The sequence below is a fragment of the Phocoena phocoena genome, chromosome 1, assembly GCF_963924675.1.
Source record: "Phocoena phocoena chromosome 1, mPhoPho1.1, whole genome shotgun sequence".
NCBI classification, from domain to species: domain Eukaryota; kingdom Metazoa; phylum Chordata; class Mammalia; order Artiodactyla; family Phocoenidae; genus Phocoena; species Phocoena phocoena.
In genome coordinates this window covers 45,522,216-45,538,068 of record NC_089219.1, presented here as the reverse complement: position 1 = coordinate 45,538,068, position 15,853 = coordinate 45,522,216, and the positions used below count along the sequence as shown (strand labels likewise).

Sequence of the window (15,853 nt, the reverse complement as noted above, 5' to 3'; positions counted from 1 at the left end):
ATGCCTGTGAAGCCCTGCCTGGCGCGGGTAAACACTCTGGCTCCTGTGTTGTGGATACAGGCAGGGGTGTCCTGGGCTGTTCTTTTCTGCGAGCTAGAGGCCAGGATGGAGGTAGGTCTTCAGCTCAACCAAGAGCAAGCGTCGCCACGAGCTTTTTTCTTTTTCCATAAGGAATCTCAGGCTCAGTACAGCCTTGGTGGCAGTGAAGTGAGGGAGAGGTTCGGGGTATTCTCGAGACTGATTGGCTTTTTAGTGCTTAACCCTTCGGTTAGACTGACGTTTTTGGCACCTGCTAAGCACCGGGTCTTATTTGGTCCTCTCACGTGTCACCTTCCTTAACCCTGCCCACGTGGCGGTCCCCTTGGGCCCTGCCACCTTGACTCCTTGTCCCTGGTCCACCGACAGGAGCTGACAGGGGAGGTGGAAGCAGGAAAGCAGGTTGTATGTCCAAAAGCCTCTGGCTCTGTTCCTGCCAAGCTCATCAGGGTGAGCTTGCTATTGTGAGTTACTGTCAGCTCTTCCCCCAGGGGGCTGGGTCTTTGCTTCTGCCGTTGTCCCTCGGTACCCACGGGGAGATTGGTTCCAGTACCCCTCACCGATACCAAAGTCTGTGGATGCTCAAGTCCCTTATATCAAATGGCCAAGTGCAGTCTGTCTCCCTGTCGTCGGGTTCTGCCTCCGTGGATATGGAGGGCTGACTGTACTCCTGAGTTCTGTCACTAGTGACTCACTTGGGTATCACTGGAGTTTCAGTTTCCTCACCTGTGAAACAGGAACAGCTCTACCTGCTTCACCGGCTCTGAGTTTGGGAATGTGTTCAGAATGAAAGGCAGATCAGGTGTCTGCACAAGGGCTCCTTTCCAGGGGCTGGTTTCTGGGCATCCGTTCCACGTACATCCAGGAGGGACAGCTCTCCGCCTGGCCCTCCTGGGCTCCCAGGGCTGGGAGGCAAGGCAGTCCCTGGCTCCAGGTGTTCCTGGTCTGCGTGGCAGACTCCAGCCTGGGCTCCCTGCAGGTCAGTGGAGTGGCTCATCCCCTCCGTCAAGTGGTCTTCTTCTTGTCAGTGGTATCCCTTCGTTAAAAGAATAAAGTCCAAGGCTCTTTTTACGACATCCAGACCTCTTTGTGATCTAGCCCCTGCTACCCTCACCCCGTTGTTGAACCAGCTCTTGGTTCCTGGGACAAGGGCCAGAGCTTTTGCTCTCAGACCCAGCCCTGCCCCGCCCAGCACGTCTGCAGGGCCTCTTCTGCAGATTGCAGAATTCTCCCCTCCCCTTCTTGAAGCCTCTTCAATATCGGGTCATTTTTATTCAAGAAGACTTTGACAAAGTCTTGTCCCATCCATGCCTCAAGGTTAAAAAATGTACACCCAAAATGTGAATCTGATTAAGTGCCCCTTCCTCAGATCAATTATAATATCTAACTCCGAGAGACTTATTCTGGAGTTATGGAAAGGGTCTAAGAGTTTGGAGACTTGCAGTCTGTTCTGGGGCAGTGCCTTTATCTTTCTGGGCCTCAGTCTGCCCATCAGAAAAATGTAACGTTAGAAGGAGTAGACATGGGAGGTGCAGTGGTAAACAGAAGAAGCCCAGGCCCTGTCCTCTGGGGGCATCAAGGGCTTTGGGGGGCAGAAGAAGTAATGGAGCACTTCAGGGGCCAGATGGCTTTTGTGGAGTTGGCTGAAGAGCACCCCACATCAGGTGGGGTTGGTGAGGGCCGTGAGTCCAGCCTGAGACTAGCTCAGATTCGGACGGGTTACATGTTAGTGGGCAAGGGGGCAGCTCCCTGAGAGTGGGGTAATAGGAAGGTCTAGTCAGGGAAAGAGGGGCTTCCTGAAGGGTTCCTTGGGGCGGGGAGGATCTGAGCACAGCTCTGTGTATCGGCAGCTGCCCTGTGGTGAGGGCTGGTCCCCAGCACTGGACGAAGTACTGGACGCTTGGTATCTGTGGCTCTCTGTGGGGAGGTGGGGTGGCCTGTTTTACAGGCGAGGTTAGGGAGTTTGGGAGGGGACTGCAGACGTGCCCCTGGTCCATGAATCCAGAGCTCTTCCACATGGCTGCCCCTCGTGTTGCCACTGAGGTGCTCCAGGTTTCAAAGCCCACTGCCTGGGTGACAGTGGGCGGGCTTCCTCAGCCCATCTCTCCCCAGTGTCCTGGTTCTTTCCCTCACCCCATCCTGTTGCTTCTCCTTAGCCAAGGAAGGAAGACAAGATCTTGGGCCATTCCCCAAGCTTCTCAGGGGAGAAGAGGCACGAGAAACCACCCATTCATCCTGGAAGCCATAAAACTAGAGGGGAAACCGTGGCCAACTTTCCTGTTTTCCTTCTCAGTCCTCTTCTGCCCAGTGGACAGTTGGGGTTGAATTCTGGCATCTGGATTTATAGCTTCCACAGCCTTGGTCTCCCTGTCCTAGTTGGTAGGACGAATCTGTACTTTTTGGATCGTCTGTCTAGGCATAAGGGGGTAGGGCAGGAAGGCTGTGTGCACGCGTGTGCCGGGAGAGCTTAAAGTCGAGCAGGAATTATCTGGGTGGACGAGGCAGTGCCTTTTTAACATGCACCTCGCCTTCACCGTGCTGCCGTGATGAACAGTGGAGCCTGAGTGTTGGCAAGAGGTGGCGTGGAGGCTGGCAGGCAGGAGCGGGATGCGTCTTTGCAGCCCTGTCCACTTTCAGCGCAAAAGGCAGTCTTTTGTTGGGGGCTGGCGGGGAGATTTGGTTCTCTTGGCAAGGTAGGCGTGTCCTCCCTGTGTTCTGCAGGATTGGCATGGCTCTGGATCCTGGGTGTGTCTCTGCCTCTCCCACTTACCCACGGAGCCGGTCTCTACTGCAACCAGTAGACGTCTGGGAGGAGAGAGTGTGCTATCCGGATGTCGGCCAGAAACCCACATGGCTGGGACTGGGTCTTGGAAACCCTCGCCAGCATTAAAGAGGGCTGGCTGTTCAGGGCTGTAGTGTGGCTTAGTGGCGGAGCAGGTACACACTCCATGTGTAGTTAGCAAGAGATGCGAATTAGCACCCCAGTTGTGAACTCACTTTTCCAGTGGCCACAGGTCTTTATTTCTAACTCAAGGAAGGGCACAGAAACGTCTTTGGAAAGGAATGGGATGGATGTGTGCTTCCCAAGACATAGGTCTGATCACCACTCCCTTGCACGAGCTCCCAAAGGTGAATGACCCCACTCCTCAGCCTGAAGGTCCCAGCCCCAGGGTCACCATCTTGTGCATGAGGCACCCCCCCCCCCAGCACCACGCCCACTCTTGCCTCTGCCACACAGATGCCGATCTCAGCCCAGAAGCCCCTTTCATTTCTGCTCTGCCAGAGGACGCCTGTTCATCCTTCCATGCCCTGCCTATGCAATGTGATGGTTCTGTAATCGCACACCTGGTACCTGCCTCTGTTGGAATGCTGCTGCGGTCACAGTTACACCTTGCTCTCTCCACACTGCCTGGGACTCTCTCAGGAAAGGCCAGAGTACTGCTTTTTTTTGTGTCTCCAGCGCTTAGCACACACTCAGCCCAGGGTGCTGGGACCCAGTGGCTGGGTGCACTGCCAGGTGGACGTGGGTTCTGCCCATAAGTTCTGCGTATTAATGCTTTTTCCTGTGTCCCTGGAAAGAGTGCTGAGTTCTGTGGACAGAGGCACATACAAAGAATCTTCAGCAGGGAGGCCTCAAGGGTTTAGCAGCAGCGGCTGGAAGCAGTGTCGCCTCTCCTTGCCCCTCCCCCACCCCAAGCACAGCCTTTCAAGGTAGATAGAACCCTTTCCTGAGGTAACCCTAGAGAATTCTTCTGAATTCACTGCATAGGCGAGGGTCAAACAGCACGAACCTGCTGAAAGAGTTCAGGGTTGGAATCAAGTCCCCAGAACGTTTTGTGCGGGCGAGCGAGGGAAGAGTGTGTTCCCCAGCATTGTGGCAAGAGTGAACGCAGGGAAGATGGTTAGCAAGAAGATGTTCTGGGACCAAACAACTGGTCATGAATGCTGGTTATTGTGTTATAGTAGTGAAAGATCATCTTGTTTAAGACCAATGGCCCAGAAAACCGGGGCTCAGAGATTGGTCACATGGCGTGTTGGTGGGGGAACCAGAACTCAGGTTTGCTGACCCCGGATCCGGGCACTCATTCGCTTGTCGTCAGTGGGATAGATCCTGGCTCTGGTAAATAATGCTGTGTCGCTGGACTTCAGTGTTCTCCTTTGTAAAATGGGGTTAATTTTTGCTTCATTTATCTTATTAAAGAGTTGTGAGGTTAAAATCAGAAAGTAGATCTAGCACTGTTTTGCTTTTCCTTGAGAATTTAAAAAGACTCCAGTTTTTTCCCTCTTCAGTCTTGAAAACCATTACTAAGCTCAAGGGTCAGCAGACTTTTTCTGTGAAGGGCTGGATAGTAAATATTTCAGGCTTTGTGGGCCATCTGATCTCTGTCACAACTGCTCAACTGTGCTGATACAGCATGAAAGCAGTCTCAGACGGTACACAAATGAGCGTAGCTGTGTTCCAATAAAACTTTATTTACAAAAGCAGGTGACAGGCCAGATTTGGCCCTGAGCCATAGGTTGCCGACTTTTTCTGTAGCTCAGCCACAGTGGTGGCCGTGCTCTTGGGGTCCTTGTGCGGCTGCTGACCCCAGCCTCCACTCTGGGTGTGGTGCAGGGCACCAAGCCAGGACTTGGGACCAGTGAGCCCACGTCCCTGGGGCTTGGCTTTCCCATCTGTGCGCGGGGCTGGGGCAGACTCAGGGAGCAGCATTGGGGGGGCCTCTGGTTAGGTCTTGGACGCCGCCTGTACTTTCATTTGCCATGTTTCCTCCCTTTGTTTTGAAAACCGTCGCCTGCTGATTCTGCGTCTCTGTCTCCATGGGACCTCTTGAGTAAAACATGATCTGAGTGCCTCCTGCGGGGTGTCCTGGCGGCCCGTCCCGGGAAGCCAGATTCACAAGCGCACAGACCTCTCGCCCTCGCCACCTGCCCAGCACTGTCCTGGCTCCTCGGAGAGGCATGGGGAGGAGGGGAGGTCAGCTGGGGCCTTTGCTCAGCCGGAAATCAATGAGTCTTTCGCTGATCCTTGCACATAGTGGTCCCCGGTGGCTTTGAGGATTCCTGAGGTTATGCCAAGGTGACTCCAAGGGAGACACGTCGTATACTGTTGCTCCTCTCACTGGCAACTTCCCCACCATCCCAGGAAGATGGGCCACCACCACTTGTCAGACCTACCTTACCTGGTGCCCACGGAGGGCCGTGATTGCTGTGGGCTCATCTCCCGGAGGCCGGCAGCCCCCTGACTGTGAGCTCTCAGGGCTGTGCTGCAGCCTGGCCATAGCTCCACGGTTGGATGTGGCCCAGCTCAGCCCCCTGTAGCCTTGAGTTGGTAACTTTAGCTCTGTCTCCAGCCTCTACTGCCCACGTACACACGTAAAGATGCCTCTTCCCCAGAGGGGACAGATAGAAGCAGGATAGGAAGGCAACTGTCCGAGTCACTGACAAGTTCGTTCCCATGGATCGAAATGCAGAAATAACTTTTTCTGAGATGAGCTGCATGTCAGCAGCTCCTTGACCCCGCCAGGTGGTCAGCCTCCTGCCACAGGGAGGCTATGGGTGGAGGCACATCGTGTTGACAGATTTGGGATGTCAGTGGCACACGGGCACACCTTGGCCCTCTCCCCAGAATGGGCTTATGGCATTTCCTGTCAGCATTCGTGTCCAAGGAGCAAATTGGATTGTCTGTTGCATGCCTGTTGCCATGTGTATAATTAATGTAATTTTATATTCACTCAGTTACAGTAACACGCCCAACGGGCGGATTGCACAGGTCACCAGTAATGCGGGTCATCGTTTCCTGCTGCCAGTTGATGAAACCCACCCCTGCATTCTTGTCAGACCACTGGCCAGTATCCCCAGGAGTCGGGGGCTGGGGGGAACAGGGATGTGTGGAGCGTTTTGTTTCTTAGCAACCTAAAACTTCAAGTCCCCTTTCCCCAAAGGCCTTCTGACTAAAGGCAGATTTGGCCTTGATGGTAATGACGGGGTGTTCAGCTGTTCCCAGAGCACTCTCACAGCTTTTCTGCAAGGAGAGTGTCACCTGGATTCTTCGCTCCTTACGGAGGAGCAGCCCCGTGCCTGGGGCTGTCAGGCAGGACTCCAGCCCCAGTGCCATGGGCTCTAACAGCCGAGTTCTCCCCACTGGCCCACCTCTGCACCCAGAAAACCTGGGACTCAGTCTCATCTCTGTTTCTCTTGGGAGTCCATGATGTCCAGGCAGGTTGAAGGCAGCTTTGGGGAGTATGGGATGGCATTTGGCGAAGGAGCCGTGAGTTTTGGAAATACTAAACTTAGCATATAGCTTTTATTACCTTTCTCCTTAAAAAAAAAAAAAAAAAAAAAAAAAAAAAAAAACAGATTTTCTTTTTTATTTGGTTTTTAGTTTTATGGCACTGTCCTCCCTCACTCCCAAGAGTCTTTAGCTCAGAGGACCAGCGTGGTCATTCCTGTTGTTACTAACGTTTCCTCCTGGTTCCTTTTTGGAACCCAAAAGTGTTAGATGTGCCCACCCAGGGGCTGGCAGACTGTGGCTGAGGGGTCCGCCTGCTGGCCACGCCTCACTGCTCTGCTCAGGCCCTGCCCTGGACGTCCACGTGGGGACTGTGTCACTGCCCTGGAGGAGCCCGCGTGGCATCCACAAATAAGGCAGGATGTCCAAAGAGGATGCACCACGTTTGGAGTACACCTGGCTGGGTAGAATAGGCCAGGCTTCGCAAAGGAGAATGTGTGGGCTTTCAACAGGCTGAGGAGGGCGATCCCACAGAGTAAGTCTAGCTCTCGCTTTCCCTGTAAATGGGCTGTGAGTGGCTCTGGAGCATCAGGCGTGGGGACTGTGGAAGCTTGGGGACCTATGCCTAGCACCGTCAGCTGTACCACCTCCCTGCAATACCTGTAGAATATCCCATTTTCCTTATGAGGAAACCATACTCACAGCATGTCCTGGAGGAGCTGGGATGGATGCCAGGAAGCTTTCCCCATTGTGCACAAGCATGTCTCTCAAGGATAGCTTCGGAGGGGGGAGTGCATAGGTGGGTCCTGCAGACGGTTCTGAGGTGCTTTTCTGCAGAGGCCTTGGATCTGTTGTACTCTGCTCCCCACCACGTCGATGATGGCAAAGGCACTTTCACTCAACTGTCAGCATCTAGGGTTTTAGTGGAATGGTCCATAGCAGAGACTCCCCGGGCCCTGCCTAAGTGGCTCTCGGAGGCTGCCACCCAGTGCCGAAGTGGCAGGAAAAAGAATAAGGAAGTGCGGGAGTTAACATATTTCCGTAACGTCTGAGGGGAATGGCAAGTCCATTAACAGGGTCTGAGGCAGAGCAAGGCCCAGACAGGAAGTGGGCAAGTCACCTTCCTTTTCCCAGATTCAGTGGCAGGGATTTCCCGAGTTGGGGTGTCCCCTCGGCACAGGTCTCCTTGCCGTCACCCCATGGAGGCAGGACTGTACGATGGAAAGAGTTCTGACCCGCCAGGGGCCCCCAGTTCTCATCCCAGCTCCCTGTTGGCCTCCGTTCTGTGGCCTCCCTGAGCTTTGGTTTACCTGTCACCTTCTCTTGGAACCCATGGCAGTTTAAACCAACACTCCAGCCTGTTTGTCACTGTGTCCTCATCCTTCTCCCCAGCTAGCCTGGGAGCTTTCAGGGCCAAGACGAGTCCAATGCACTTATGTGACCCTCCCTCACCCCAGCATGGGCTGGCCAGACACATGGAAGGTCAGCACCCAGGATATGTATGTGGGTGAGTGGCTGGATGCACCCACAAGTCCTTCAGCCTCTAGGAGCACTGCTCACGGGCTTGTAGAATGGTGGACCAGCTAGGCGGCCCAGGACTCTAGAATCAGCCTGGACCCACCACTTAATAGCTTTGTAATCCAGGTCAAGTGGCTTCGCCTTGCTGAGCCTCAGTTCTGTGGCTATATAAAATGGAGCAATTAAGAGCCCTTCCAGTGAGGAGTTGAGATGACATGAGCTGATGCAAGTACCGTGTGGCAGGTGTGGCTTCGTTATTATTACTGTAATCGTTCCCATTTCACTCATGAGAGAAGCGCAGTCAGTGGCAGAGTCAGGATTTGAACCCAGTTCTTTCCAAACCCTGTTTCTTTGTCTGCATGGATGGGGACGTGATACCATGAAGAGAGCGAGCCCTGGGCTGGAGTTAGGTGATGTGGCTCAGCTGCCAGCTTCATCTGTGTGGCCTTGGACAAATCATACCCCTGTCCTGCGCCTCTCTTCTTCCCCATGAACGAAGAGCATTGGAAGCAGTGATGATCTTTCAGGGCTGCCAACAAACAGGTGACTGCTGGGCAGGTATGGTTCTCCCCAAGCTTCTGGTGGGACCCCCCAGCCTGGTCCAGCCCTATATTCTGCTCACCTCAGATGTCTGCCCGTATCCATGTCTCTGGCACGTCAGGAGGGTTGATTGGGCAGCACCTAGGATGAAAAGCCTCCGAGGTCTGTGAGGGAGATGGTCTAAATGGAGCTGGATGCAGAGGGTCATCCTGGCCAAGCAGGCTTCCAGATGCACCTATTTTGGGTTCTTCTAAAGCTTTCAGCAAGTAGAAGCCAGGAAGGCCCCACTGGCAGTGTGAGGGCGGGTGGGAGGGGGGAGAGTTGTCCTGTGTGAGAACACTCGGTATTACCAGCTTTAAGACTCCCGCCCTCTCTCACCTTCCACCTCTGTCCTCTCCACCTGCCTGCCAGATCTGTGCAGCATCTGGGGAAGAGAAAAGCCAACATCCCAACAAAGGTCAGAATCTTAAAACAAGTTCTTTTTTTTGTCTGCCTCCTACATAGCCTTTTGCTCGAGTGGGTAACAAGTTGAAGAGACTAAAGGTCTGTTTTCTCTAAACCTACCTGTCAGTCTCTTGTTGAGAATGCAGACTAGAAAGAGAAGAACACGTTTTTGTGGTTTAATAAAGCACAGGGCAGCAGATGCCATACCTCCTCATGGAGATGGGCAACACGTCTGTCATCATCTTTACACGAGCAAACATTTTCCCACTGTGGAGCCCCGTTCTCAGCTCCTGAGAACAAGCCAAGTGTGCAGGGCCCTCCCTGCGCTATTGCATCCAGTCTCAGGGACAGAACCCGGACACAGATACAGTGACGGAGAGCTGTCAGGCTGAGTGGAGGTAGCAGAGATACAGAGGATGGAGATTTGGGAGGATGTGGGTGACCCATTGGCAAAGGTGGGCGTCTGGCTCCACGTAATAAAAGCTTTCTGGCTGTGACGTTCCCAGTAGTGCTGGGGGCCGTGCTGGGAGGTACATAAGCAGAGCCTGGGCACCCTGACTGGGCCTGGGAGAGGAGCTTCATGCCCTGGGAAGGTGAACGCTGAGCTGTATCTTCGCCTGTGTCCAGACTGTGGTGGGCTTTTCTCTCTGGGTGACCGGCTGGCCTGGGCTAGGGTTCCCGTGTCCTCGGCACTCCAAACCCCAGCTCCAAGTCAGAGGAGAGACTTCAGAACCACTGCCCCCTCTCAGGGCTTACCAGCCTGCTCCCCACAGCTCCCCCCGGGACAGAGAAGTTGCTGGGCTAGGGCCTCTAGCCTTAGCTAGAGGAGTAGCAGTAAGGGACCAGCCACACTCCCTTACTGCTACTCCTTGTCATTTGTCCTGAAGCAGCGGCAGGGAGGCCAAGTTGTTCCCTGCCCACTCATTAGGGCCCAGGCAGCAGGGTCCTGCAGAGAGAGCTTCTGGGGGAGGTGCAGAGGTGAAGCACACACGCCAGCACTGCCCTCTGGACCTCCGGGGGCCCAGGCAGCCGGAATGCAGGGCCAAGGGGCAGCTTGGAACGACAAGACTCGGGTTTGAGTGCTGGCGCTCAGCAAGGACCGCTTTGTGCCCGAGGGGCTTTGCTTACTTTTTCTCTGATCACTCAGAGAGTCAGCTGCTCCTGATCTCCCCTGGCTGCCGGGGTGCACAGGTGTGAGGGACCTGCCCGAGCCACACCGCTGGCCCTGAGGATCACCATGTTACCAGGGCGGGCGGCGAAGGATTGGGAGGGAGGAGGCACTCCTTCCTGCCGAGAACTGAGGACCCGACAGAAGGCCTTTGCCCCCTCTTGGAGACTGGACCTCACCCTTGAACCCTCCTCTTCCGTTCTCTTCATTTTCCTTTTTTTGGGGGTTGGCTTCAAATTATCTTCTTTTGTTTACATTGCACCCAAGTTTCATGGTACAAAAGATTTGCAGGTGCAAATATGTCCCGCCTTCATTAACTTCCCCTCCCTTTTTAATTTATGTGATTTCAATTTTCCTTCCCTGTACTGTTAATTAGGGGACCCTCTAATCAGTGCCATTATCACAGTGGTATTCATGTTTAGGAAAGCCGCTAAACAAATGCTTGCAAAATTGCTAAATGGCTAATTAATGTCTGTTAATTAAGAAAATTGCTCATGGTAACAAACCATGCCGCTGCTGGCAGCCGCTAGAAAGACACACACTTGTTGAAATTAGTAGCGTGGCAGGTAGGGGAACATCTGCTCCGCGGAGCTTTTGGGAAGTGAGCAGCCCCTCACTTGGCCGAGAAGCTCCAGGCCTGTCCTGGGCACGGCCCCCTCTCCTCTCTCTGCACACCTCTGTCTGTCTCCATGCCCGCCGGCCCGAGCCCACCCCTCCGCCCTCTCCCAGCTCCGGGCTTTGCTTCCGGAGCCAGCAGCAGGCTGCGCAGCCTGGCTTCGAGGGAGGAGGCTGAGGAAGAAAGCCCTGCCTGGGTCTCTCAAAGAGCCCTTCTCCCTCTCTTTCTTAATGAAACCACACTCATCCCCCACGCGTGTTTTGAATTTTTCTCAATTTCCAAGGGTAGCAGCACAGCCCCCAGTGCAAAGAGTGAATTAGGGTGTGCCCTCATCAGCAGGACCGGCACCCCACTCCCAACGTCCCGAGTGGGTAGCAGGGCACTTCCCTGACTGGATTTTCATGCTTTTTGACTGTGACCTGCAGTAGAAAATACATTTGACACAGTGACCCAGTACACACACACACACACACACACACACACACACACGTATATTTATAAACAGAGATTAATGAAAAGTATCTGCTTTAAAACACACAAGGCTGTCCAATATTTTCTATTCTTTTTTAAAAATTTATTTATTGATTTATTTTTGGCTGTGTTGGGTCTTCGTCGCTGCACACGGGCTTTGTCTAGTTGCGGCGAGCGGAGGCTACTCTTTGTGGCGGTGCGCGGGGTGCTTCTCGTTGCAGTGGCTTCTCTTGTTGCGGAGCACGGGCTCTAGGTGCGTGGGCTTCAGTAGTTGTGGCCCGCGGGCTCAGTAGTTGTGGCTCGCGGGCTCTAGAGCGCAGGCTCAGTAGTTGCAGCACACAGGCTTAGTTGCTCCGCGGCATGTGGGATCTTTGTGGACCAGGGCTCGAACCTGTGTCCCCTGCATCGGCAGGCGGATTCTTAACCACTGCGCCACCAGGGAAGCCCTCTATTCTGCTTTTTATCGTGTTCCGTGTTTTTAAAAGCAATGACTGCAAGCCACTGAATTGATTTCACCATCCACTAATGAGCTGCAGCCCACGGTTTGACCAACTCCGTGGTTTAAGGGAATTCATCTGCTCATCTCTTCTGTGGGGAGTCGAGGCCAGCATAGCCCAGGGCTTCAGGGGTCAGCTTGGGATGGGGGTGGCTGGAATGGAGAGCCCCGTCCCACTGCTCCCGCACACACCCGCTCAGGTCTGGCTGCAGGGGTCAGGGTCAGCCTTGGACCCATTGGGCTTCTCCTCCTCTCTCTACCATCTACCGGTTATGTGGCCATGGCCAAATCTCCTCATCCCTTGAGACTCAGTTTCGTCATTGGTGGAAATAGGAATGTGAAACCCATGTCACGGGACCAATTGCAAGTGAAGGCGTGTTAATGAGTGCGCTGAGTGGGCGCCCGGTGACCGTCTCCTCCTCTTGTCCCCCATGTGTTCAGTCTCTGGCACCACCTCGCTCCTCCTGTCTGTTCCCATTCATCCATCAGGGCCCCTCCCCTCGGTAGACTGGTCACCCGGTCCTGGCCCACGACCCGTCTCCATCTACCCAGCCCGGGAGCTCCCAGAGGGCAGGGCCTCCCGGTCCTTCCGCAGCCGCAGCCCCCCTCCCCGGGGGCGGCTCGTGGGTGCCCTGCAGGGTGGGTCAGTTTCTGTGCGTCCCTGCGCTCCGCCCCCATCTCAATCAACGTATTTAACATGGCAAACTCCGCTGCAACGGCCCGCCCCCCGTGTGCTTCCACAAAGGAGCTTGATTTTATTTGTCGTGCCTGTAAGTCCCCCGTGAATGTGTTTTATCAGCTTCTCTCCCTCCTGCCCGCCGTTCACACCGTTGAGCCGGCGACCCAAGCAGCAGCTTGCACCTCCCCGCCAACCAGAGCCCTCCGCCTGCACGCCCGCCCGCCCTTCGTTTTGGTTTAATTTTTGTTCTTTTAAGCTTCTCCTGCGCTTCTCCATGTGCTGTGATCTATAACCTGCCTCTACTGTCTGGCCTCACAGGGTCCTCCGGGGTCACAGCCCTCGCCGCACGCACAGCCTCCACCTCACAATCCCAGCAGCATGATGGGACCCCACAGTCAGGTAAACGCACTGTGGCTCGCCCGCCCGCCGGGGGGCGCGGGGCACCAGGAGGACAGAGCCAGCAGAGGAAAAACAAAAATCAAAATGTGCTCTAGCCATTGCCTTTGAGGAGATTTGACCAAGGAGATTTTTTCCCCCCCCAAAATATATCTTTTTTTCCTAAAGATAGTCTTCATTCCTTGGACATCACATCCCGCTTGGATATGAAACCAAAAGAAAAGGAAAACTATTTCTGTGACCTTGTCAGCGGCCTTTGCGTTTTTGTCTTTTCCTCTCACTTTTGGTTTGGTTTTTGAGTTTGGTTAACCATTGTTTGTAACCAAAGCTGCATCCCTGGCCTTTTCTTTGTGCACTCTCGCTGCTGAGAAAGCTTTCTTGCCCATTCCCCCGCGCCCCACCCCCACCCCCCCGCATTGAGTTAGGGCGTCCGCTGTACCCTTACTGTTTTCATTGTGTACCTCCTCCCCGGCGCTCCCCTTCCCCACCCCCTTTGTCGGTGTTGTGAGTGCGTGTGACCGCGCGTCCAGCTTTGTCTGCACGCTTGAAAATTTTCTGTACAAGTCCCTTTCCGATTCTTTCACTTGCCCTTACCAAGAGCAGAGGTCTCCTCCTTTGTCCTGCATTGCTGTAACCGTTCCTCCGTGTCCTGTGCCGGGTCCCAGTTGCTGCCCCGGCAGGCATCCAGAGTAGATCTCCGCCAACAGGTGCAGGGTATATGCACCTATCACTCCCTCCACCCAAAGGAAGTTTTGCCCGGAGGGAAGAGGCCACCGGGAGGAAGAGAGTTTAAAAGATGACTAGTTGTAACAAAACTGGACTTTGTGGAGAGGAGCACATTTCTGTCTGTCACCGCTGAGTGCAGGCTGTCATTGAACTAATGCCCTGTAATTGCAGCCTTTTATGTCACCGCGATACGCAGGCGGCCCCCGGCCTCCGATCAGAATGGGAAACCAGGTACTGTACCTTTTCATGTTCTCTCCCTTCACTCGGCCACCCGTGAACCCGGCTGGACTTGGACTCAGATCACAATCTGAGAGAAGGGCTGGGAGGTGGAGGGACAGTTTTAATGTGGGAGGCTTATAAACAGGTCCCCATGCAGCCCCTCTCAACATGTCACCTGCCTCTACCGGTGGGCTTTGGGCAGCCAGTTCTGGAGCAGCAGGCGGGGAATGCAGGGTTTCCACTATCCTAGAGAAGGTGGTAACGCCCCAGCCCCTCCCTTCCAGCTCCTTCTTGGAAAAGGGTCTTCCTTCTTAATGAAGTTAATTGACAACGTGCATTTTTTCCTGGAAGCTTTTGAGAATTGCCAAGGCTGGTAAATATAATCCTGCTATTAAGAGGAGAAATGGCCAGTAGGAATGCTTAGATCTGGAGCCTGGATGCAGCAAGGAGGACATTTGTAAGTTTTTAAGCAATGTCTGCCTGCTTCCCAGACCCAACTCAGAATAAGAAAGGATTTGTTCATGTAATTAGAAAAGTGGTCTGCTTACGGGGAGGGGTTTTCAGCCTGGAGTTGTGGGCCTTATCCTGGCCCATTAGGGTTGGCAATTCGAGGTGTTCTGGAGAAATCGGTCCCCAGCTGCCCTACCTGATTCAGCCCATCCAGGGGCAGGAAGAGAGCTGCAGAGGTAAAGATGAATTATCTTCTTTTTAGGGTAGACAGACTTAAACTTTAAACAAAAAATCAGGGAAATTTATTTCCATGCCCATACATCTTTGTATACATAATTCTTAGAGTGACCTTGCAGAAACCCTTCAGAAAGTCTGACCAGCAGTGCCAGTACATCCAGCCCTTGTTTCCTTTGGAGCTGGGAGTTAGGTCACCAGCTAGATTGGCATTACCTGAATGTGATCCCTTTCATTCTCAAGACTCTGCAAGAAAACTCCTGAGTGAGACAATACAGGGACTTTGGAGAGATGCTCATAACCAGGGGACTCCAATTTTAAAGTTAAATAGCCTACCAGTTTCCACTAATTTTTTTTCTCCAAAAATCTTTTCTTTCCTGTTTTCTCTGACATAAAGGGGAAAAATTCGGACAATAATTAAGAGACCCAGCTTTTTGAGCAAAGAGGGACCCTAGGATATATCATAGATGAGGAAACAGAGGGTCAGGGTGGAGCAGTGACTTCCTTAAGCGTCTCAGTGAGCTGGGCTCATGTCAGTCTGCAGCTCCCGGCCCAGTGCTGTTTCCTCTCCACCTCGCCAGGTTCAGTTAGCTTTCATAGGTGTAAAAGTGCTGCCCCTTGCCTTTGATTTTAACAGGCCATCGAGTGGGCCTTCTCTGCCATCACATGCACGGACCCCAGCAGCAACTTTCCCTCCTGCCCACCCAGGGCTCTCCTTAGCCCAGACTGGCCTCTGCCCCAGGGGCGGAGCAGATGCTTCCTTATCATAATTGTGGCCCTTCCTCCAGCAGTTAAGGGACACGAGAGGAGACGTTTGTTTCTATTTATCAATTAAGCGTGAGCAAGTGCCCAAGAGGGCACGTGGAGAATAAATCCATCATCTGTACCTCGCATTACAAGTCAATCGGGCCAACCTCCCCACCACTCCCCCGTTGGAAATCTATACCGATTTCCAGCTTCCTGTGGACTCAAGACATTTCTTTCCTCCAAGGGGGGATGTGTCCCTGTCCCAGGAACTGCCCCTGGGCATCTCTTGGAGAGTGCCTCAGTTGGGGCTGCTGTTCCACAGAAGCCTCTATGCCACCCATTAGCTCAGCCTTCCCCAGGGCAGGAGGAGGAAGCAGAAGCAGCTCAGGCCCACGTGACCTCCTGGGTTAGGGCAATGAGAAGGGTACTTAGGGAGACCGGGAGCTCAGGGTCGTTGACCTGGCCCTAAAGCCTTGCAAGGCCGTCCTCCATCTGCCTCCCTGGCTAGGGGTTTGGCGCCTTGTACAGAGAGCATTGTGGTGTTTCAACCCAGGGTAGATGGATGGGCGGTGAGCAGTGGGGTTCAGCAGGGTTAAGGAGAGGAAGGCAAGAGTCTGGGGTTGTCAGGCAGCCCTGACATCACATCCCAGCGGAGCCCCTACCGCACCCAACCCATGGACTCAGGCACGCAGCTGAATGACCCAGCAGATTCTGGTGGGATTTGTCCGTTCACTGGGCAGACACTTCCTGCGCCTGCCCCATGGTGCTGTAAGCGAGGCGCTGGCCTAGTTTCAGGAGCCTGTGGGACAGCCCCAGAGCATCTCTCTCCCTCCCCAGCAGGCCCCAAGGGTGTGTGCACGGCTTGTGCTTGCAGTCCCATATAT

At 54.0% G+C, this 15,853-nt stretch overlaps 1 protein-coding gene across 31 annotated transcripts in view; it reads left to right on the top strand.

The window, feature by feature from the left end:
* The window catches only part of SSBP3 (single stranded DNA binding protein 3), a 163,203-nt gene that overhangs the window by 123,590 nt on the left and 23,760 nt on the right, over positions 1-15,853 (top strand). For 20 of the 31 annotated variants that reach the window (XM_065877751.1, XM_065877904.1, XM_065877897.1 and 17 more), the window contains one exon: positions 13,491-13,550. The exons of 7 other annotated variants lie outside the window; for them this stretch is intronic. In XM_065877751.1, coding sequence (XP_065733823.1) covers positions 13,491-13,550 — 60 coding nt within the window. Of the gene's footprint in view, positions 1-12,515; positions 12,597-13,490; positions 13,551-15,853 lie in introns of all 31 variants that reach the window. 4 more of the 31 variants (XM_065877686.1, XM_065877678.1, XM_065877668.1 and 1 more) reach the window with 2 other exon arrangements.